General features: G+C 43.8%; 1 protein-coding gene across 1 annotated transcript in view; it reads left to right on the top strand.

The window, feature by feature from the left end:
- Positions 1-23264, top strand: part of nhsl1b (NHS-like 1b) — a 47959-nt gene extending 24695 nt beyond the window's left edge. Inside the window, exons 2-7 of the mRNA XM_079255779.1 lie at positions 4282-4434; positions 7983-8110; positions 10045-10249; positions 14090-17374; positions 18322-18454; positions 20794-23264. Of these exons, the coding sequence (XP_079111905.1) occupies positions 4282-4434; positions 7983-8110; positions 10045-10249; positions 14090-17374; positions 18322-18454; positions 20794-21463 (4574 nt within the window). The 3' untranslated portion in view covers positions 21464-23264. The remainder of the gene's footprint in view (positions 1-4281; positions 4435-7982; positions 8111-10044; positions 10250-14089; positions 17375-18321; positions 18455-20793) is intronic.
- The last annotated feature ends 726 nt before the right edge of the window (positions 23265-23990 follow it).

The raw sequence follows: 23990 nt of genomic DNA, 5'->3' as shown, positions 1-23990 counted from the left end.
ACATTTTTTGTAACAAAATTGGAATGATTGTTGTCTTGCAACCTGCTTTCGGGTATTTCAGTGAGACCCTTGATATAGTTTTTTTTCTTTTGCCTTTTTCTTCCCCCAGTACAATTCTTCTGCAAAGCTGGCTTATAGTTTAACCAGAAGCAGAAATATCCTCCCAATGTTGAAGAGGTAGAGGAGGCAGGACACTGGCTTTCAGCCGATAGTCAGTTGGAAATGTAGAAAAAGGAAAAAAAAGAAAGTGATGGAATGAAATGAGTGTTGACGATAATTGTGTGTTTGCTATAATTAAAAAAAAGTTTGACTTTCAGCTATACTCCCAGCAGCCTACAATAGAGTGCTTAGAGATAAAGAGCGCAACAGAATGAGTGGGGATGAGAAATAAAGGGTTAGGCAGCCAAACTCCTTGGTAACCAAAGCACAGAGAAACAGAGGGGCCGGTCCTACACCCCTCCTGCTGGGTGTGTGTGTGTGTGTGTGTCTTCGTGGACTTGCCTTGGCTGAGGGTGGAGTTGTTGTAGTGATGGAGGGGGGAGTGGTGGACTGTGTGCGTGTATGTTTGTAGAGCGACATAGGGGTAGAGACGAATTGTCAGCATAGTAGACGCTTGCGTGCGCCTCATAGCCAAGCCGCCTTACACTGAGGATGTAAGCAAAGGAGCGTTCGTAGCAGCACACCTTTCTCCGGTCTCCTTTCTCAGCTTTAGCCTGCATTTGTCAGGTTTTTTGTACCTCATTGAGGTTTTTTTTTTCTTATTGGGAGACATCTGCACTTAACTGCAACAATGGTGTTTATTGGAACCTCATTAAAGTCAATAATTAAGTACTTCAAAAGGAAGGGTAAGATATTCTGTTTCTTAAATATGGCTGATAAATGTGTCTTTTTAAATTGTTTGGACCTTACCTTTGGAATACAACTCTGAGAAGCAGTGCATTTCCATTTATTTTAATCAGTTTTTCACTTATTTTAGGAGCTCATTGAAGCTTTTCTGTTTTAAAAAAAAACCTGAAGTACCATCTTTTGCTGTTTTCATGTGGTTTTAAAAGAGCTGATATTGTCCTGTGATTGTAGAGCTTCTTTGCCATCTGCGTAACCCAGTACTGTGTTGCGCCCTGTAACCAGGTAACCACTTGTTCAAGACTTCAGGGCCAACAAGTCTTAGCTGTAAATGGCCCTGCAGCTTATAAAAATGATAGCAGGGGGGACATTAAATCACAACTACTTCATTAGACAAAACACTATAGATTATAGTGGAGGTTATAGTTGAGACTGTTAAGGCAATGTCACAGGGATATTTTATCAGTGAGTTTAGATTAAGCACATGGAGACTTAAAGATGTGGTTGATGCAGGACAAGCTGCTTGTGGAGACTATCTGAGGTTTATTTATAGCGTGAGTTTGTGTGTTAATGATTGCCTCAGCATTTCTATAATTTGCATATCTTGTACACACATGTCTGCAGGGCACTTTGCTCCTCAGCTGAGCTCCTTGGTACTGTGTAGGGGACCACAACAACCTGCAACGTGGCCTCTGAGAGGACTTTGTGTGGTCATTAACCCAGCTTTCTAATTAACAAACATTTTGTAACAAAAGGTTGCAGAGGAAAGTTTTTCACTTAGTTAAATGCAAGTTGAATGAATAACTGCTCTGGGTCATTATCTCATTTTGCCATTTGGTCACTGAATTATTACAAATAGGGAAGTGTACCTTCTTTCAGGGCTCAACTAACTTGTTTTGCTGCAAGAAATGCTGTCTGTTTTTATTTATTAATCTATTTTCACCAACAAAACATATAGGAAAAAAATATTGTTTACATTTCATTAGTATTTTTGTTGTAAAACGGGAATCCCTCTAAACTCTATAGCTTATAAAAAGTCCACGTACAAAATACATGTTAATATCATTTTACAATCAATGTGCAAAGATTCCATTCAAAACCCATCGATGGATGGATGGATGGATGGATGGATAGATAGATGGATAGATGTACAGTTTGAAAGCTAACTTGCACCATTGTAATGATGAAACTTTAAAAGCTGGAAGGTTTCGTTGGGTTTGAAAGTAGGAATGAAATATTGGTTCGTGGATGATCAAGGACTCCACTCAGGATTAACGAAGGCATCAATATAATTTGATTACAGCTAATACCGCAGCTTTCCAGGAATTTCTCCATGCAGTCTTTGCATTTTTAGCCCAGATGCTTGCTCTTCAAAGTTTTTGGAGCCTGTTTACTCCCCAGTTTGTTTGTTAAAGAGGATAGGGAGAACCGGGATGTCAATGGACAGAGGGATTAGTGGCCTTCTAAAAAGACTTGCGCGCCAGAGTCCAGAGTGTGTGAGAGTGTGTGTTGAGAAACTAGGGGGTATTGTGACACTGAAAGGCCTGATGTGGGGACTGATGCAGAGGCACAATACAGGCTTTGTGTCTTTAGTCCCCATGTCCTTGGCCTGACTATAGCTTCACTGAGATCCACTGAAATCCCATGGTTAGGAAGGAGCATGGGGGAGGGGGGTTACCTGTGCTCAGTGTCTGCTAGAGACCAAGAAAGAAATGGAGTAGGTAACATCTTGTAGAGTAGCAAGCCTATTTAAAGATCGGCTCTTTTATGCACACACAGCTGGGGTATCAATGAGTTGCTCAAAAAGCTTGTTGCTGTGGACGAGTTGGCGCTGTGGTCTGAGTCTGATGTGGTCTGATCTTAATTTGCCACTGAATTAAGTGCTTCAGATGTTTCTGCTATATCTGCAAAAAGCTTTGTGTTTCTCATGCAGCCTCCTCAGTTTTGCCTGTAAATACATTTAAATGAAAAGTATGATGAACGTATGATGACTTTTTTAAGTTTAATGTTTTGCCCAGTAGCGATTTGTGGTGGCATTGGTGGCTCTCAAGTTTTTAAAATGCTGATAATTGGAATTACATGAGCCATTTCTTTTGAGATGGACTTCATGCTTCAGATACCGATACTAGAAGGCAGGCGCAGAAATGGAGGAATCAGCCAAAAGAAGTAAGGAGGAGGGAAAAACAAAGGAACACAATCAAACCTCTTCTGTGTAGACAAAGCTGTTAATGGCTCTCCATACATGAATAAACTGTAGAGACATTCAGGTGCCTGTAATCACAAGCGTCAGTCTCCGGAGTCAGCTTAAGTTGTCTTCACTTGGGACACACTCATTTCTGCTGACTTGAATTCATTAACTCTCACTTTATTGTACTTTCTGGGCTGTAATCAAACAGAAGCTTGTTTCAAGCAGACATTGTCATATATTTGCATATAACTGTATATTAAAGTAGTTACTCATTCCTAAGGGAACCACTTGCAGGTCCAAGCCGCTGTCCTAACAGAGTGGTGGCTCAAACCTCCCCCAACACACACTCACACACACTGTGCAGCCTACCATAGCTCATTTGCACCTGTGGAAAAAAAAAAAAAAAAAACCCTCCCAACAAAAACACTCCTCACACCCTCATCCACTGCCATTATCCATCTCTCTTCCCCATGCTTCACCAAGGTTTCTCTCCCAGTTAGACATATTGTGATGGCCATGAAAGGGACAAAAAGATAGTGGTCGTAACTTACATTTAGCTGCTGAAATGGAAATAATTCTACATCCCCGATCACCAACTTTGGACTGGCTACGTTCTCTTGGTAAGATCAAAGATTCACGTGTTTATAGTGTTAAAGATTCTTATACCAATAGAAGCTTATGATGCCTTCAGGATGTGGCAGGCATGAAATGAAAACTTGAGTAAAATAGTGACATTTTATTTACTTTAAAACATTGAATGAGAAACTCTAAATAATAAAGAGACATTTAGAAACCCATTGTTACATTTCCTTCTGCTCATTTTAGCTGTATTAGTATTTAAGAAAGAGTTTTTTTCCCCCTTAAATAGGTTCATGTGAACCTTTGAGCTGGGAATGTTCCCTCCAACTTGTTTAAGCAAGTTTATCCCTCCCCCCCTTGTGTGGCCTGCTGGCTGTGTGATGTCTCAGATAAGTGTCATATTGATGGTGTGGAGGCTGGCACTTTTAGTACAAAGCACTTCAATCTGCTTCCCCTTCCTTCCTTCCACACTTGTAAACAAACCCTTTGAGTGGTCAGTACGTTAAAGGACATTTTCAACCGTTTTTTTTCCAAATAACATCCGACATATAAGGATTGTAATATTTCTCTGGAAAGTATGACTAATATGGTTTGGTATTTGTCATATCTATGATGCTAACTGATCTACTCTTGCCATTAAATTGTGTAACCGCTGTATTGTGTCTCCACAGCTGTGTCTAACCTGGATGAGGAGAGCAAGTGGACCGTTCACTACACAGCTCCGTGGCATCAGCAGGAGAATGTTTTCCTACCTGGCAGCAGGCCGCCCTGCGTAGAGGACCTCCACCGCCAAGCCAAAGTCAACCTCAAGACCACCCTGAGAGGTAAGATGTTCAATGTGAACACTTTAATGTGCGACGACTCGGCCACTTTTTGATGAAACTGCACCACATATATGAAAACCTAATTTAAATAATCAGTCTTCTTAGTCATGTTTACGTTTGCCGGATTTTTCTAGTATTTTTTGGCAAATGACTTCATATGAGTGATTGTCTGTGAGATATTTACATCAATACTGCAAATAAAAACAGACTAATGTGCTGTATATTTTCCCCAGTCAGACCAGTAGTCCAGGTATAAGCCAGAGAGATTTCAGTTTCTAAATTACTTCTGTATTTAACTCAAATCCATTATTTACAGCCGTATCAGCCAAATCACAAACCCAGTCCAGGTGCCGCTTTTCTCATGGCATCAAACCAGAATGTCATGTTTGTGTGCAACACTGCAATAATGTGTGTAAACATGTGATTAGTGTTTCGGCAACAATACAAAAATGTGAGATTATCTTTTTCCCGTTGGTCCAGTGCAGTGAGAGAGAAGACACGGCTGTGTGGTCAAACAAACACGGAGCCTGATGTTCCAGCTGAGTGACGACCTTTTATTTAAAATTCTCCCAGAGTAGGAAGAGGGAAGTTCCAGTAAATGCTGACACTGGTTTTATAGAGTTTCTGGGCCAGTTCACAGATAACCGTGTCACATGCAGATATCAGAAAACACATGCAGGTGTGTGTATTTGTTTATCTGTGTGCATCCAGTACATAACTGTTGTGGAAAAGTTTCGTGTTTACTCTCTGAACTGGCCTGGTGTGATACGGGATATAAAGCACTGGAGCAGGCAGGTGAAACATGATGTCTCCATTGTTTGACCCCTGTGTGGTTGCTATTGCATATTACTTTCAGCAATATTGATGTTGCTAGGCACGGAAACACATGAACACCACCTGGGAGGTGGGATTATTCCAGTCAACCCCCTCAACCAGTCACCATCTAACCCTGCTGTCACCACCCAGCCCCGGGGGTCCTAACTGAAAGACAACAGGTGTCCAACGAGAGCACCTGTGCTGTCAATTTGTGCCTTGCTCTGTTTTAGCTCTTTGTTGTCTGCCAGTGTGGGAGTCTGATTCTCCTCTGTTGAGCAGAAGGGACCTTAAGCAGTCTTTAATGCTTAGAAGTATAGAAGAAGAAGAATTATTCTCTACTGCATGCAGGTTATGTTAAAGCTGTGCATGCACAGGCCAGATGGAGCAGTGAGGCCTGTGATGTGTTGCATGTTTCTGTAGGCACAACTGTACATGAATCGGATCAGACTTGTCAATATTAAAGGTCTCAGGTCGGGGATGACCCAAAGTAAATTATAGTACAACATGGTTACAGCAACAGAGGGGTCAGAAGGTCAAAAAGGGCTCAGCCGCAGTTTCATCCGCACACAAACAGATATATATGGTACATGAGTGTTGTGCGCTATTCACAGACAAGTAATCAATAACCATTCAGATGGCAGCACGGACACTGTTTGTACTTTTTAGTATAAGTAGGGGAGTTAGTCTGAATTTTGTTCAGTGCATCTGAGCTTCATCAGTTAAATTGCACATAGTTGAATCTCACAAGAATCAACTACAATCTTTCATTTTCCATAAACTTCAGCAACATATGTGGAAAAGTTTTCCTCTATTATGACTTTGAACTTACACCAAGGCACATGGTTTTAGTTTTCCATGTGTTACATGCTTCCAAAGAGTTATTCTTTTCACTGTAGTCACATTTGTACTCAAATTATTTTTACATTAGCACCCTGGGCTTTTTACCCAGGTATCACAAATGTTTATTTAGACCTGAGATTTTCTGCATTTTCACCAAAGTCTGAAGAACAAACAGCTTAAGTTCACAAAGAGTTACAATATGTCTCTGTCGTATATAAAGTGAGTTTAACAATTAAGGATTGAGATTAAATGTAATGGATGGGAGAGCACGACCAATCAAAGATGTTCAGAGCTCCAAGCACCAGCCCAAAAATATTCTTCATCCTCAGCAAGTATTGCTTTCGGTAGTAAAATATTTCTTAAAGAATTATTTTTTGCTGCTGGAATATAAAGGGTTAAAAGAAGGACCCTCAAAGTTTTTTTTGTTCCCCACAGCGTCCTACATTTAGTCCTTTTGTCGTCTCCAGTTTTGCCTAGTAACAAGCCACAGTCCTCTCATCAAGGCTTTTTTGATTTTGTCAACCAATCCAACGTCAACAGCTCTACACCCTGCTATCTTTCTAATTACCATCATGCTTCACAAATCCTCATCTTCCACACCGCTACCTCTTCAGCTGTATCATTAGCTACATGTGCCAGCCTCATCAGGATCCATTAGCTGACAGTTTTATACATGCATCAGTGTGTCTCTCCATGGAGATGGGCTTTAATTAGCTGTAGAAATAAATTGCTCATAAAAGGGGATCAAAAGCAGCATTTTTGCGGTGCCAGGGTAACAGTAATGCGAGCACGCTTTGATACCTGTGTATATTTCACTAGAGTGGACCTTGTGATGCATGCTGAATAAGAACACAAGATGCAATTCTGAAAATAACAGAGGAGGGTCTTTATATTTTATGTGATAAGGATTAGAACATGCAGCTAAAAGGACATGAGCATCTACCAATGTGCCATATGTATAATGGAGAGTGATGGAAGTTCACTATTTGTCAGATTTCTACATCCCCAGTTTATAGCAGAAAAAGCAAGCTGGACGTTCAGCCCTTTATACAGTTAGCACTTAAAGGACAAAACAAAGATGTGCTTGTACAGGGATGTCCAGCTCTGGTCCTCTCGGGGCTACAATCTTGCAGGTTTTAGATGTTCCCCTCATCCAACACCTGAATTAAAAAAAAAAGAAAAAAGGTTCTCCTCATCAGCTTAAGTTTTGCTCAAACATGTTGACCCATCAATCTGATTTAGGTATTCTGCAGTGGCAAATATCCTAAACTTGCAGGACAGCGGACCTTGAGGACTGACTTTGGACGCCCATGTTTTTGTACAAGTTTACTGAGACCAAAGGGGGAGTGATGATGAGCTAAGTCCCCCTTGAGAGAAAGGAGGATGGCTGGAAAAGAAAGAGACATTTCTGCCATCTGTGTGTGACAGACTGAAACTGATACCCCCTCCTCTGGTTTCACACAGAAAAAAATCGTCTCTTTATCACACTTGTGTGCACACACACATCACATCCTCATCACAGCAGGTGGTGACAAGAAGATGTGTGAGCTGTGCCTGGCAAAGTCCAAAAGGGACTAAATGCACATGCAGGATGAAAGAAACGCACAACTTCTGTTACGTTTTAGACAGTTGATTATTAATGCAGCGCAATGTATGTCATAGATATTACACACAAATTAAATGGTGTTTTAAGCAACAAATACTATTAGAACCATTGTGCCTCTGTTCATCTATAACCTCAAAGTATCCATGCAGGTGTGAACTTAAAGCAGAAAAAAGTCCATGAGTAAGAAGCTGCAAGCAGTAATCTTTCTTTCGCACATCTGCATTCCTGACTGTAGAAACCGAAAAGCAATTTCTCATTCTGACCAGTTTCTTCATCTGTTTTTCAGAATGTGACAAGTTGAGGAAAGATGGTTTCAGGAGCTCCCAGTACTACTCTCAGGGTCCCACCTTCTCTGATCCCATCCAGTCTACTAGCAACCTGCAAGATGATGAAGATGATGAAAATGACAAGAAGGTATGCAAACATGCAGCATGACATATATGTGTCTGTGGGGACATGCAGCTGTCCAGATGTAGCAGTCTTTTTGGCATATTGAGGACACGTGCAGACCATGTGTTCATGCTTTTGCACATTTAGCAGCTTTCATTGAATGAAAGTGGTGTCAGTCTGCCCTCTAGTGGTCAGAGCTGTGTTTTCCTCCATTTTTCCATGTTGTTCATAAGTTACATTTTTACCTCCTCCAGAAGGGTAATGTTTATCTGTCTGTTCGTTAGCAACTATATGCAAAAACTACTGGGCGGGTTTATGATCATTTTTCTGGTCTAACTTAGACTCCAGTACATTTTAGAAGTGATCTAGAAGGAATTGTGGACAATATGAGTGGAAATGAGTTGCTTGGCCCTCTGAGTGCTTTTTTTTTTTAGTTTTCTGTTTTTCTCTTATTGATCATCCCTCATCATCATTCAGACAGGAATAAATATGTATAGACAGAAATTATTGTCTTTTTGTCTACATTTTACTGTTTGTCATATGATTTAAAATCCGCAGCAGAGTGAATAGTGAGGAGAGAAAATGTAGGAAAAAGAGGCACCAATTAAGTAAAGAGACAGAGAACTTGAACAATTTAAGAAAATAAACCATATGTGAGAAATGATCATTTCATGGCCCATTTATCCAGCAGACATTAGTTTGAAGTGAAGTGTAAATATCTATATCTAAATCAATAATAACAACAATACTTCCTCTCCTCGCTTACTATTTCTCACACATGGTATATGAAGCATCCTGGAAGGATCAGTGGGGATTTACTCTTATTATCGGGTCTTTTTTGTTCCAAACTGTCACTTATCTATTTTCATTTCCATCCCTACATACTTTACCTCCTCCACGCTCCCCAACCAGCCCCCCTTCACCCTGCCGTTCACGTCCTCTGTTCAGTATTTTTGTCCCTCTTCTACTGTCTTTCTCGTTACTTCCTGTTGTCCTGAGGCGGTTGAGCCTAACTCTCACTGACAACAACTTCAAAAGGATAAAGCAGGCTCCTGCTTGAGCCACAGCAATTAAAAATAACAAACTCTATTTGCCAGCAAACTATTGAGGTTATTCTTTACTTGCACCCCCCCTCCTTCCTCCTTTTCTGTTACCCATCCTTCTTGATTATGTACAAAACACCAATGTCCTCTTGTTTTGGAGGAAAAGTGCTGGAGAGGAGTAACTTCTGGCTATTTTTCTACAAAACTTTTTAAATAAAAATTAAAAAAAACATTTTTTCTAACCTGTAATTGTACAAAGTGGGAACAAAACAAAGTTTAACAGATGGACTGAAAGTAAGGGCAGCTGATCATAGATAGTTTTTCTCCCTTCAGGATTATATGTGATCACTGCCCTCCGGATAAAAGTATCTGGTGTGAAAGGTTGTGAACATTTAGCAAATTCAGGAAGAATAATGGCTCAATTTCAAGCCTGGATGCAGCAGTAAAACATGGCTGTGTGTCGCACGCTTTGACTTCACGATTGAAGACGCGTAGTCTGTTTGCACAGTTTGATGCGTGAGTGATTCTCTCTCCCTGTCTCCTCACTGATGCTCTGAAGCTTTTATCCTGCTGTCTCTGACTGCTCCATCTGGTTGTTCAGCATCTGTTTGTGTGTGCGTTCGTGGGACCGTTTAAATCATGAAACATGTTTATAGCTTTACAAGCATCTAAAGGTCACAGCACTGAATATATTGAAGTAACCCTCAAACAGTTTCATTTATGGTTTTTGACATTTTTATGATCCTGGCTTCTTTTTTTTCTTCTTTTTCTTCATGCTCTATTTGGATAAATGTGTTTTGATTGTAAAATGTTCACTCTTTAACTCATCTTTCCCAGTTCTATGTTAACTATCATACTATCCACCCCCCCACCCCCCCTTTCACTACATTAAATCATTCTCCTCCGCTCTTCTAGTCCACAGCTTCATCAGTGGAGGATGATAAATCTCAGCTCTCCCTGAGGTCCCACACGTCGCAGGGAGGGAGTGAAGTAGGCGAGATGTCAGAAGTTGACGGACATGTGGTATGGAACAAGACCGTGCCCCTTCCCACCCCAGAGGAGAAGATGAGGCGGGCTGCTCAGGCCGTGCCGACAGACATAGTTGCTATCAACGTCACAGGTATGTCACGCCTTCACACAGCTGCCTATGTATGCAACCATCTCTCCACTGGTAGGCAGTCCTGATCTGAGAACAAATGTCTTTGCACTTTCGTTCCTACCAAATGGCAACATGTAAGGAGTTCAATGTAACTTCACTTACTGTGTTCTTTCTCACTAACTTCTCACAAGAAAGAAAAATCACATAAAATATCAGACTTTAATCAAAACTTTTTTTAATGGATGAAGAATAATTAGCAAACATGTCAAGTCATTCACAGAGGGAGAATTGTGTCAATCATGGATGTCTGCCACCTTACCACCTCCCCTCCCACCATGCCTATTGGAAACTGACCGTCACCTCCTTTTATGCATGTGTGAGCAGGGAGATGTGTGTGAGAACAGTTTGACAGCTTATCCGGGGGTCAAGGCATCTCGGGGAGTTCATGTCAGATAACTGCCTTTCTGACAGATGAACACACATACACAGCAAAACATGTCAACAATTCCCTTGTTAGTCAGCCAGTTTTTTTTTTGTTTTTTTTTTTGTGATTTCCACACATACTCACAGATAGAACATCTCAATCTGAAGATATAGTGTTTAAAACATGAAATGCACCGTAAGACTTCAGTTCAATTCAGCTTTATTAGTATAGTAGACTTCACAACTGTGTCACCTTCAGGGCACTTTACAGACACATCAGTTCAAGCCAGTTCATAAAAAATGGCCGAGTTAAGGAAAACCAACAACTTGCATCGAATCTTGTCTTCAATTCACTCCCCCTTTCTGAGCATGCATGAGGCAACAGTAATTATGATTATAATTATTATGAAGGTTTTCTGTTTATCAGGCAATTGGTGAAAAGACCAAATCTTGTTTCAGTACCAATACCTTTGACTGGTGTCAATATCATTTTAACTGCTTTCGTCTCATCTCCTCGAACACGAATTAGAGCTTAATGTGGTCCCACTTCACACTGTTAGCTCTGACTCAACTCTGCCATTTTAGGTTACTGAGTGACAAACACAAACAAACAAACACAGAAAATGTATGCAGACAGAGAGAAAGAGAGAGCAAGAAAGAAATCAGGGACATTTCTGTCACTTTGAGCTGGAGTGTGATAGACAGTATCTGTCTTCATATCAGTTTCTGCTTCCCTAACGCCTGCAGCCTGTCACCAGTGAGCCAAATTGAACTAAGAAGAGCAGTTTGAGCGGGATATCACTTTTACTGCAGGGAAACTAGCCAGAGAGTGAGAGGGGTATTGAGGAAAATTAAATACTGTTTGTGCGTGTGTCTTATGCTGGATGCTTGCTGTGTATGTGTGTGTTTCAAATGCATGTACTTTCATGTATGTTTCTATCTCAGGTACTCATATTTCAATGCACATCAACCACCAGCCACAGTGCAATATCTTCTTTGACAAACACTTTTAAATCTGTTTCACTGTATTTACTAATAAAGAGATTCTGAGCTCATGAAACCACAAGTTTTTATGCATTTCGGCTGATGGATGAAAAAAGTAAAAAAAAAAAAAAAAAAAAAAGGAAAGAATAGTTTAACCAAATTACATGAAACATTTTCTAGAATCATGCAGTTTTGCAAATTTCTCCCACATTTAATTTCACTTTTGTAATTAACATTAGAAAATTTACAGATAAAACTGTCAAAAGAGATTCAGACAGACTTAATTGTCTACAGATTTTAGAGACAATATTATAACATTCACATGGCTACAAATTATGAATACAAACAAGATGAATTTAAAGTGAAGCATTACCTTCAAATGACTCTTTCAGACCAGTATAAAGCACCTTATTAGGTTTTTATTGATCGAATGGTGCAATACAAAAATACAAATGAGTTTTGACGCCACATTTAGCCAAATATCTCGATAACATCTCGATGGCTACTAACCACACCAGCGGAAAATATTTTCTAGTAATTTGGTTGAACAGACCCTTTTACCACCTGCTTTGTTTATGTTGCATGTTGAGGCAAAAGATTAAAAACCCTCTGCATGTTTTTTTTACTTTTTTTTTCCCCGACTAACCGACTGCCGTGTCTGCCTGCCTGTGCTCTCGCCATCGTGGCCACCAGGGGCAGTGTTTGACCGCCAGGCCAGCATCCGGCGCTCCCTCATTAACACTGACACCGTGTCCCGCCGGCCCAAGAAGGTCAAACGCAGAAAGACTATATCAGGGCTGCCTGACAACATCAACCAGGAGCTAGGTATGGATCACTGTGGAGGTACATGTTGCCCCCTGCTGTCCACAGACTCTCCCAGCAGTCTGCATGAGCCTCTCTTTTATCAAACCAGAAAAAAAGGAGCAATTTAGTTTTATGCAAGTTTTCATTGTTGGATCAAGGTCTTATTTTTACTGTTTTAGTTCAGATCATATGTCCTCTCATGCTGTCCTTCACCCAGTAAACGCCACAGTCAATCATTTCACTAGTTATGATGGTAACTTTGCCCTTTTTATTCCTCCTGAAGCTGAACAGACTTTTATTTTAGAGTTTCCCTGTTAAAAAATTAACATAGAAGTCAGGTTTGGTGTTTTTTTTTTATGATCACATTGTTAATCAATTCTATGGGTCTAACTTAACAGTGAACTGTTTGTATTTGTGCCTTAATCCTGAGACCATAATAATAATCATATATGTTTCTTACTTACCCACACATACTCACCATGAGAAAACGCATTACCTTCATCTTTTAATCGCATCATTTTCAGACAGCATGATCATCAGAGTGGACTGTTTGACTGAACATGAGAAATAAAAGGTTCAGAGGTCCCGTAACCTCAGTTACTCTGCTGAGTCGGGTGTTAAGTGAACACCAAGCTCACTGAGCTGACTGTGCTCTCACAGCCCAGCATGACTAATGTTTATTTACAAGTTGTTTAGCTGTCAGGTGGTAGCAGCATTTCAGGAGAATGTCATTTCTCTGTGTGAGCGCTAAGATCAGCAAACCTGATAAAAACAAGAGCTTTGAAGTCTGCTTAATGCCCCGTTGACTACAGCGTCTGAATGTCATGACTACTGGACGGGGGTAATTGTCCCTGTGCTTCCTCCCTCCCTCTGCTTGTACTGGAGCTGCCTGCAGAGTAGACCTGCAGCTTAATCTATCGCAGCAGCCACAGCTAAGCTGTCAGTCCAGCTTTTAGCAAAGGAAGAAGAGAGTGTATGTGTGTTTTCCAGATAGATATAGGGGTGAGAAAGGAAAAGGACGCAGGAGCGTGTATGTTTGCGATACGTGCATCAACAGGAGAGCCCCCGCAAATGAGAGGCGCATGAGACATCCTCTCTCGTTTCACTCTTTCTTCGCATTGTGTATCGGCTGCTATGGTCAGTGTGTCTTTATGTGATATTGCATTTCTGTATGTTGTTGTGTTTGCATATAATGCTGTGCACGAGCACGTCAACGTTACATATGCATGCTCATCACGAGTCTTTGTTGATATTTCCATTTCGTGGAATCTTTAGCTGCCAAGTGCTTGACCAGCTGCCTGTCCGAGACCCCGTGAGGCTATTTAGCTCTTTTCTTTTGGACTGAGCTAAAACTACAGTTGGATGGAAAAGCATTGTAGAGCCTGTTTCTCTTCTCCGTGTCCCCTCATATCATTTCCTCCTTAATGAAGAAAACCAGAGGTTATTAGCGCAGATGACAGCATTACACCAAATCAAATTAATTAGCTTCCCAGTGACCACAGTCTGTCCGACAGTCCAGTAAGAAGAGCAGAAGGCTTTGTGGTTGGAGAAGTTATTGAGAGGAAGATGAAGGCTAGTAGAGCAAGAAGAGGAAAGAAAGTATTCCACAGTTATATATTTACAGTACTGTCTCTTTTTCTTTTACAACAGCAAGAGGAAGAAGCGGAGAGCTTCGGCCGCATTCCATGTTCATTCCAGGGCAGTATTCCACTTTGGGCCGAGTTGGGAGCATCAACTTAACACTCCGGCGGTCAGAGACGAGAGACTCTGGCTGTCAGACAGAAGAAGTGAAAGTTGTCCCTCCATCCATGAGGAGAATTCGAGCTCAGAGAGGACAAGGAATAGCTGCTCAGATGGCTGGCATATCTGCTTCCTCCTCAACAGGAAGTATCTCCATCTCCAGCAGCGACAGCTCTGGGGTCTTGATGATGCAACATCAGTTTAATGGAGACCCTTCCCGTTTTCACAGTCTGCCGCGACAGGGTGCCAGAGTGTCCCTCAGTGCTGATCCCATCTATAGCAGCACGCCCATCAAGTTAGAGGATCAGCCACAGAGGCAGATCAGAAAGCTTCAGGTGGATGATACAGCAGTACACATGAGAAACACCCCGAGGACAAGCACCTTGCCCAGGCCCAAGTCTCAGGAGGTGAGGGGGACGCAGTGTAGTGAGTGGGGCGGAGGTCCAGCATGTGTAGTCTCCCCTCATGCTGCCTATTCCACCTCTTATATTCCCAATGCCACCCTGTCTAGCTCTGCAGAGGTGATCACCCTTAGCACATCCAGTCAGTTAGCCCAGTCACCAGTCTCAGCTTATACCACCAACACTGACCCCGTGACCTCCAGTCCAGCAGCCTTTACCCACAGCTCCACCTGCCCAGCTATGGCCACCTCTACCCCTAAACACACACCACAGGAGAGTGGCCTGATCGTAACGAGATCTGCAAGTGAGTCGGGTCAGTCAGACGGCAGCACCCACAGTCACAGCACCTTGGCCCCCACTCCGCCCTCCTGCTTACCAGAGGAGCAGTGGATCTATGACACACCAGAAAACGTGGTGGTGCAACACCGTACCCTGACCTCCAGCTGCTCCACCCCCATCAACCAGCTATACAGCAGCTTAGACCTCTCCTCTAGGACCACAACTGATTCAAGCTCCCAATACTCCCAGGACAATGATGGCTACTACACTTCTATGCACCTGGACTCAGGCTTGCGCTCTCGAAGTCACAGCAGCGGACATGGGGCAGCAGCTGGACGGGCCACTAGACACAGCATGTATGAGTGCCGTGAGATGGGCAGTCAGGAAGACTCTGGGAGCCTGTACAGTGATCGCTCTCTATCCCGTAGCATCTCCCTTCGCAAGTCTAAGAAGCCTCCCCCACCCCCAGCTCGCACAGATTCTCTGAGACGCAAGCCTGGTGCAAAAAAGCCCCTCGGAGGCGTCAGCGCCATCAGTGGTGCTGGTGAGCCCAATGGTAACGTGCTTAACGAAACTCTCATCGCCAGCTTGCAACAGAGTCTACAGATGGGACTGAGAGGAGGGAAGGGACAGGGTGCTTCACCTACTTCGCCCTCTCACAGCCCGAGTAGCGACTATGACGATCCTTGGATGCTGCGGCCGCGCAGTCAGAGCAGCGTCAGCGCAGGTAGCTCTGCAGTGTCACTAGCGGCGAACACGAACTGTGGCGGTATGTCGAATGTCTACTCGCTATGCCACGTGACACCTGCCCACAGTGAAACAAGCAGCTTGCGCTCTGACTATGCAGACTCCTGGGGTTACTACATGGACTACCCCCGTAACCATGGAGACCGGAGGGCACAGACCCCTCCAGCCCAAGCAACAGATAGCATGTCAGCTGGAGTTCCTCCAGGAGTTTTGCAGAATGGAGGAGAGATTCACAACAGCAGTAAGGCCCCTGGAGTTTCAGGCCAGGAAGGAGGAGTGCCGGTGAAGCCCAAACCTTCCAGCACCTCGCCGGACAGGGTGCATAGACTCACCTCCCCGTCCAGTGGCTACTCCAGCCAATCCAACACTCCCACAGCTGGAACTCCAGTGCCCGCTTTTGTCAGGTCCATGTCGCCTTCGGGCAGTCGACCCAAACCCAAAGTGCCAGAGAGGAAATCGTCTCTCCTCTCTTCAGTTTCTGTCTCCTCTTCCTCTACATCTCTTTCCTCCAACACGTCTGACTCACTTAAAAGCTCTGCTCCTCCCCCTCCTCCACCACCTCCAACTCTGCCGCTTTCCTCATCTGCTCCCAACACCCCACTCGGCCCACCTTCACCCTTCCCTCCACCACTACCCCCTAGTTCCGCCGCAGTTTCTTCCTGTTCTCCACCACCTCCCCCGTTACCAAACGCTCCTCAGGATACTTCCCTGAGCCCCCTCCCTATTTGCTCCACTTCCCCAGAATTCCCTCCTCCTCCATCTCCTGACACACTGATTGCCCCCAGTTCATCTTTCAACGGGAGCTTCAATCTTCCTCATTCGCCCCCACCCCCTGTCCCCTCCATGGAACCCCCTCCACCTCCTCCACTGCCTGTTTTTACCCCAACTCCCTCTTCTCCATATGTTAAGACGGTAGCAAAGGATGCTCCTAAACCAGCTGTCTCCAACTGTCCTACAAAGTTACCCAAGCCCCTGATCACGCCGTTTGCACTGCAGAGCATTCAGCTACGTTCAGTGAAGCGGCCAGAGAAGGATGTGACTGGCAGATCAGACCACATTAAAGCTCAGGAAACAGGGATGGACCTCCTTCAGAATCTAAAACCTCACATCCAGGACTCCTGTCACACCCCAGAGCATCCCACTCTGTTACCCGTACTGAACAGCTTTCCAGAAGAAGACTTGCGCCAGTCCTCACCATCACCAGTGACAAAGCTCTTAGAAGAATTGTCTCTAGACTCCAGTATCATAGATCAAACACCAGATAGTGCTGTCTTCAATGGGAGAGCCGAGGACATGAGTTACTGTCTTCTAAATGGAAGGGAAAACCAGAAAGAGCAAGCACCGCTAAGTCCCCCACAGAGCAGAGAGAGTTCTCCCAGCAAACCCCCAGCAGTCTCCAAGAAACCCAAAGTTTCTCTTGTTGCGCCGTTTAACCCCCAACCATTCAATGAACCGTCTCCGCACGATGCAGCCACTCTGTTCCACATACAGGACCAAGTAGATGCTCTGCAAAGACAAATAAAGGAGGTTGAAGATGAGAAAATTGAGCAACAGGAGGAGGAAAGTTCGGAGAGCTCAGAGCCATTAACGGAGAGCAGTGAGGCATCAGCTGAAATCCAGGACGAGTCCTGCATCTCTCCTTCTGCCAGCCTGGAAACGGATCTTTACCACCAACCTTTCACTAATGGAGAGGCTGACGAAGAGGAGGAAGCGGAGAGAGATGGAACAAGCAGCCCTGCCGGGTTCATCAGCTGGAACGACGACGCAGGTGAGTCTGACTGATATGTAATGTGGATTCTAAAAGGCAACTTTGTTTCTTTTGTTAAATAAAAGCTCAGTCAAAACCTGCATTTTTCTGGTTTGTTAAGCTGTTTGGATAATCTCATGTTTCGAGCGGGGCTGCTATCTGCTGTCTGTGTGGCCAGCTCCTCAGGCAGCGATGAAATTTATTTTATCCTACAAAGAAACCAAGCCGAACTTGAAGCCGGAAGCTTTAAAAGATTTGAAAACTGTGAAAACGGAGCAGGAGTTGCAGCTTATCACAAGAACAGCAGCGTTACGGCCTCATGAAATCATCACCTCCTTCCTGCTCCTCTACCCATGCTTGTAGTGTTTCTATGCAGAATGCTGTCATGTAAACCATTCTTTCATTTTGCTCTACATCCCCCCATTCCACCTCAGCCTCCAGTTTCTCCTCAACTCCTCCTCGTCACCCATCCTTCTGTTCAAACATCCATTTTTACGGCCGCTTTTTCTTCTTCTTTTTTTTTTTTTTGGGTTAATCTCTCATCCTCAGTCTTTCCAACTCAGCCTCTTTCCTTCTGTCCTGCTCCCTTTCCATCCAATCTTCTCTCTCTGATGGTAAGGGAGGGGGCATGAGTCCCAGGGGAGAAGCTTTTTTGTGGTGGGAGGGAGATGGGGGAGGGGCTCCATCATATCAGAAGGGAGGGAGGGAGGGAGGGAGGGGATCTGATCCGGTAAGGGGATGAAGGGGGGGAGGATGGGGCGTGCGTAAAGTGCAGCTGCATGCAGCGACTCAGGCAGTTGAAGCTCAGACGTGAGCGCGAAGGTTGAAAGGAGGAGGATGAGAGAAGAGGAGAGGGAATGTGTTGACAGAGAATGCGAGAGGACAGTCAGGCACCGGCTGGGCTTCACTTCAGGTTACTGCGACAGGATGGACACACGACATGTAAAGAGTTTGTCTCTCTGTCTCAGGTGAGGTTTTTGAATCCAGCACGGAGGAAACGTCTCCAGCCCCGTCAGCCAACGGGGCGTCCGAGGAGAACATGGTGACCCCGACTCCCACACGGCCTCGAACCACAGAGGATCTCTTTGCCGCCATTCACAGGTACTGTTCGTCTTTCTATGTCTTCACTTCGCTCTGGCTCCAACTTCTAATCTATAATTTATTCTCTGGAGCTTCTTCCGCTCTTGTCACTCTTTTATTTCTCTCTGCACCTGTTTTCTCTTAAACTTTCTCACTTTCTTAAATCACCCTGAACTCCAAGCGCCTTCCTCTTGTCACTTTTTCAGCCCAGGATTTCTGGTCCTCTATCTCCCTCCATGTCCCTCCGCCTCTCTGCCCGACACAGTCGTAACTTTACCCAGTGCTATCCCGTATGGAAGCGAGCACATCTGTCAGAGAGCTGCTCTCTGGACTCTCCCGACCCAGAAAAGAGCCGCTTTCCTCTCCGTCTGTACAGCAAAGGGATGTGCAGGGACAATTCAGTTGGCGAAATGAGTAATTGTATAGTTGTCGAGGCATCTTTCATCAGTGTAGTCAGATTAGCGTTGCTCATTCTCTGCCAGAAAAGAAGGGCTGTTGCTTCATTTATTATTTAACTCTCCGACACCCTCTGGTCCTAAACTAGGTTAGAGGCCACTGGAGAAATTCCCATCTTCAGTTTCCTTGTTTCTGCATCTCTCTCCTCTGCATGCTATGCGCTTTCTGACATAATGCGTACGTGCCTCCATGCTTCGAAGGGAGCATGCATAAATTTCTCATACAGTCCAACAGTTGGCGTTTCACGGTCACGTGCGGCAGCAGTCAGACTACTCTTGAGCATCAGAGGATTTCATTTCGCAGGATCTCCGCCTGGAACAGATTCTCGATGTATTTATGGTGCCCGCATCACGTGTGCAACTATGATTTATTGTGCAGTCTAATTAGATGAGAAGATTGTGTACACCTCGCAGGCAGTGCTCCTCCTCCGTTACGCCTCTGGAGAATACAACATATTGAATCATTTTAAAGATTTGGGACGCAGTGAGGGTTTCCTCCTAGCACTGTTGGCATGAGAAAAATCCATGTGCATTATAAGCACAAAAGTGGGGTGCTAAATCTGGCTTTAAATTTAAATCCACTTGAGAGTTTTTAGCTGATAGTTTCAGTTGATGGGTTATTATTTTCCCACCTCCTCTCTTGAATTTGGGTGAACAAACTGGTGAATATCTTGAATGAAAAACTTTTAGCAGCGGAGAACAAAACTTACCTTGAGGGAGCTCTTCCGATCCAAATGCGATACAGCCAGGAGAGAGAAATCAATGGAGCGCTCTGCGCTGCGTCTCATATTGCAACCCTGCTCACCTCCACAGCTGCGATTTGTTTCCCTGCCAGTTGTTTTGGTATTTCTGTGTGCAGCGCTGCAAGTTCTGTATGGAGCAGCTGTCATGGCTGACTGAATTCAGGTGTGTGTGAGTATGTGGGAGTGTATGCACGTGTGTATGTGTGTGAGAAAAGTCTTATGTAATGCTAATGTGCCATGGGAACTCAGAGGGATGCTGCTAGGTGGAGGTTGAATTTAGGCCACATTTTTGCAGTCTTTAATCAGACAAATCTGATTCTCACACAGACTCTGGGCCCTTCTCTTCTTGTTTTTCATTTTCTCAAAGGTTATTTGCCCTCAGAAATGTTTTTTCTCTTCGTCTAACCTTAGGATTATAGTTTGACCTTGTCTTTACCTTCACCATCAGCTCTCCCCTTATCACAGAATCTGTAGTTTCTGTGCCTTTAATCATACTTCTCCTCTGTGATGTGCAGCGGGGGGGTGCAGTGGGGGGATGCGGTCTATCTAGAGAGGTGCGAAGTGGCAAGTAGCCCTTTTACCTTTTATTAGCAAGCCTTGTTTGCGCAGCTTCAGCGATGCCACCTTGGGCTTTGCAGCAGTAATCCCTTTGTGTGGATTCTATCACAGATAAATAAGACTGACTCCCTGCCGGCATCTTATGTCCTATATTTTGACAGCTGCAGATTTATTGCCACGCTTTAATGCTTGGATTGACGCACAATGCAGGCTAATAGGAAGCTGAGTCGTTTTTGTATTATTAAAACTTTACTTTTACAGCTTCTTTTTCCATGGTTAATTTTATCGTGCTACACCTGGAGCTTCCACTGTTATTTAACCAAAATTTGTTGCTCTTCTCATTTTTCTTCTGTTTTATGCAGTGCAGCCACTCACAGCTCCTTATTGACTATGTGTGCATAAAATTTTAATTTGTTCATCTGATTTGTTTCTTGATAAAACTGCCTTCAGATGTTTTTTCTTCTTAAAAAAATCCAACATTCATCAGTCAGCTGTTCCGTTAAAAAATGGTTTTGATTTTGCAGCTTAATTAACCCTTCTTGAACTTGCACACTGCAGAATTTCTTTAAACTAGTCATTAATTAACACATCTTTCCATCAACAGGTCAAAACGAAAGGTTCTGGGTCGTAAAGAGTCTGAAGATGACAAGTCTGGGAGCCAACCACAGTCTCCACCGTCGACCCCTACAGGCATGTCTCCGGGGAGCGCGTCATCGCTGCCCCGTCAGATGGGATCCATCCAGCGCAACATCCGCAAGTCCTGCACCAGCAGTGACACCTTCAAGGCCCTCCTCCTCAAAAAGGGAAGCCGTTCTGAAACCAGTTTCCGGATGTCTGCAACTGAGATGCTACGCTCCACAGACCCACGCTTCCAGCGAACACGCTCTGAGTCAGCGTTGGACTCCCCTGCTGCTTCGCCCTCTTCTCTGACAGCCCCACACAGCCCCTCCACCTCCCCCGGGCGTTCTAAGAGAGCAACAGATGAGTGGAGTCGCTACGAGGCCATGGCTCTGTCCTCACCCACTTCATCTCCCTTCTCAATGAGCGGGACAAAGTACGGGCGCTCGCGCACGCCGCCTTCCGCTGCCAGCAGCAAATACAACGCTCGCAGCCGAATCCTCAGCAGCCCGATGACGGTGATCTGCGAGCGCGAAGGGGAGCTAGCGGAGAGCGAGTATGGAGATACCGCAGAAAGTGTGACCAGACCAGCAGTTGAGGCACTTTATGTGTTCAAAGACTCAAATGGCACTTTATCTGAAGACAGCAGAAGTTAAAAGAGCAAGACGACTTCCTGAACTTTTGTAACTAAGCAGGAGGCTTGAAGAGGAGCCAGAGGAGGCCCCTAGAGATGCCTTCCTGATCCCAACCCTCTTGGCACTGCCTCTGAAGGCACTGTGGACGTGTCCGGTCCTGATGCAAGTCCAGCAGTCGCCTTACCATGGACTGTCGACAGTGGTCTGAAGTGGAGAACTGGTTCTGCTCCAGTTTTCAAGACTGGCATGATTTCATTCTCCTTTGTTTGGCGATTCTTTTTTTGTTTTAAAAAAAAACAAAACCTAGTGATTCTTTAATGCTTGGTGTTAAGTTTCTTTTTCTCTCTCTTTTTTTTTTTTTTAAATCATCCTTTGAGTTGCTTTTGAAGAAAAAGTTACGATGGCAAACTAAGGTGTACTGAAGGAATTGCAAAGTCACAAAGCATTAACTTCACTGCTGTGGTGATGCATAGCTGAAGTAGTTGGAAAGAATAGAAGAAAGTGTGCTTTTCCCTCACTCCACATCTCATTTTCTGCTTTTCGCCTGTTGGGTTTGGAAAGTGTTGGACAACACCAAGGTTTATGAGCGTCATAATAAAGTGGAATGATCTCGAGGACGCGGTACAACGGACAGATCCATGGTACAACTTCAGCTGCGTTATCACTGGGTTCATGCTCTCTACTTGTAGGTCAGTGGGTTTGCTTGCAGAGCTGTTGTATTTAAAGGTCCATTAGGAAGTGATGAGGGCTCAGTGCTGCCACCTAGTGATGGGATCAGTGTGGACGACACAAAAGCTCAGCCAAAACAGGAAATTCACTCAGTGAAAAGGATCATAACAACTTAAAAGATTTCTTTAGTTTGTAGATTTTTCCTCTGTGCATATGTTCTTGTTTTGTTTTTATTTTTATGTGTGTGTGACTTTTAATGTTTTAAATGTTTTAAAGAGTTTTGTCATGAGTTATGTTAAAAACATTTAAATGTAAAGCCAGAAAACTTATTTTTATTGTCCAGTTCTTTTAGATTTTACGTGGGCAACCAAAGAGTTTAAAATGAAACAGAACTGGATGTTGATCTCAATACAATCTGAGTGTGTGACTGACTGACATCCCACGCATATGGTTCACCCGATGATCAGTTTGCCGAGAAGATCTCTTCGATCTTTTTGGTGCTTAAATCATTTCTATAATGCTGTTGACATTTTCTGATAAGTTTATACACTTGGCAGTTTTATACTGTTCTGTTTGTAAATACATAGAGAAAGACGTTTTAAGTAACATTTTGGTTTACTTTCAATTACTTTGTACATTTTTTTAGAGCTCTGTGTGTTTCTGAAAGGGATAGGTTTTCTTTTATAGATTATTTATTTTCACATAGCAGGGCGTCAGCGGGGTAAACTGTTCAGGGTCAACCAGAAAGTGGACGGCGGACACAGGAGAGGAAGGTTGAGGAGCATACAAATGAAATCAAGGGGCCATACTTACCAGTTACATCCAGACTTATTTTCTTTCAAAGGTGCTTTGAAAATGCAGTAATAGCAATATTTATGCTATGTCCTTCTGCTTTTCTTAATCTTAAATCTTGCAAATCCCACACTGGTACTCACAGCTGAGTAAATGTGATCTGATAGGAGTCAAAGCGAGGAGACAGGCTTGAAATGGCAGCACCCTGGGGTTTAATCACCTGTGACCAAAGTGTGCCACCCAGCTCCCGCCTGACTGATTGAACACTGGGTCCAGGACCATCTCATGATGAAAAATGTCTCTATCCCAGAGAGATTGTGACAAAATGAAGAGATAGAAAAGAAGTGGGAGTCGAGCTGAAGGCAGGCTGCTAATGCTCTTGTGTATGTCTGTATAATAAAAACAAGGTGATATTTAAAGAGCCCGTCTCTGTCATGTGTGTGTGATTCACAGCCATCTGCCTGCCTGACATCCCAAATCATAGCCTCATTAGTGCTGTCTCCATGGTACCCAAACTCGTCTGTCATCTGGAGAGCTCCAGAGGCCATCTATAACCCCTCCTCCTGTCCTTTCGGGTCATCAGTTATGTCTCCTTCTGGACATCTTATTAGGACTTAGACTGAATTACAGCCTCTGCCCCTAATAGACCTTTCCATGCCACACTGAGCCGTCCTGACTCTCAACACTCCTTACAGCCTAAAAAGCAACCTCTTAGAAATACTGCTGTGCCATTTCTCAAGGGAACAGAAACATAGAGCACCTCTCACTATTTTCAGTGTATTTTCACCCCTGATTCAGCAGTCACCTGTCCTCTGATGCTGCCTCCATCTGGCTGTCAGTTGGGAATCAATACCAACTCCTCCCAGCTATAATCACACTATTGACACTTCACTGCTCCCCTGTGCTTTTGTTTTCAAGTACACCCATACACTATCTTTACAAGACACGACAAATGAAAGCGATCAACTTTATCGACGTGAGTAAAGTCAGAAAATAAAAACCACCTGTGTTAGACCCCTCAAGACTGATCAACAAGTGCTGCGACAGCTCTTTTGGCTTAGAAAGTAAGATTTGTGTAAAGAAGCCT

Source organism: Telmatherina bonti (genome assembly GCF_933228915.1).
Source record: "Telmatherina bonti genome assembly, chromosome: 16".
In the NCBI taxonomy this organism is placed as follows: Eukaryota; Metazoa; Chordata; class Actinopteri; order Atheriniformes; family Telmatherinidae; genus Telmatherina; species Telmatherina bonti.
Note: the sequence above shows the minus strand (reverse complement) of the source record. Positions and strands in the feature narration are given on the sequence as shown.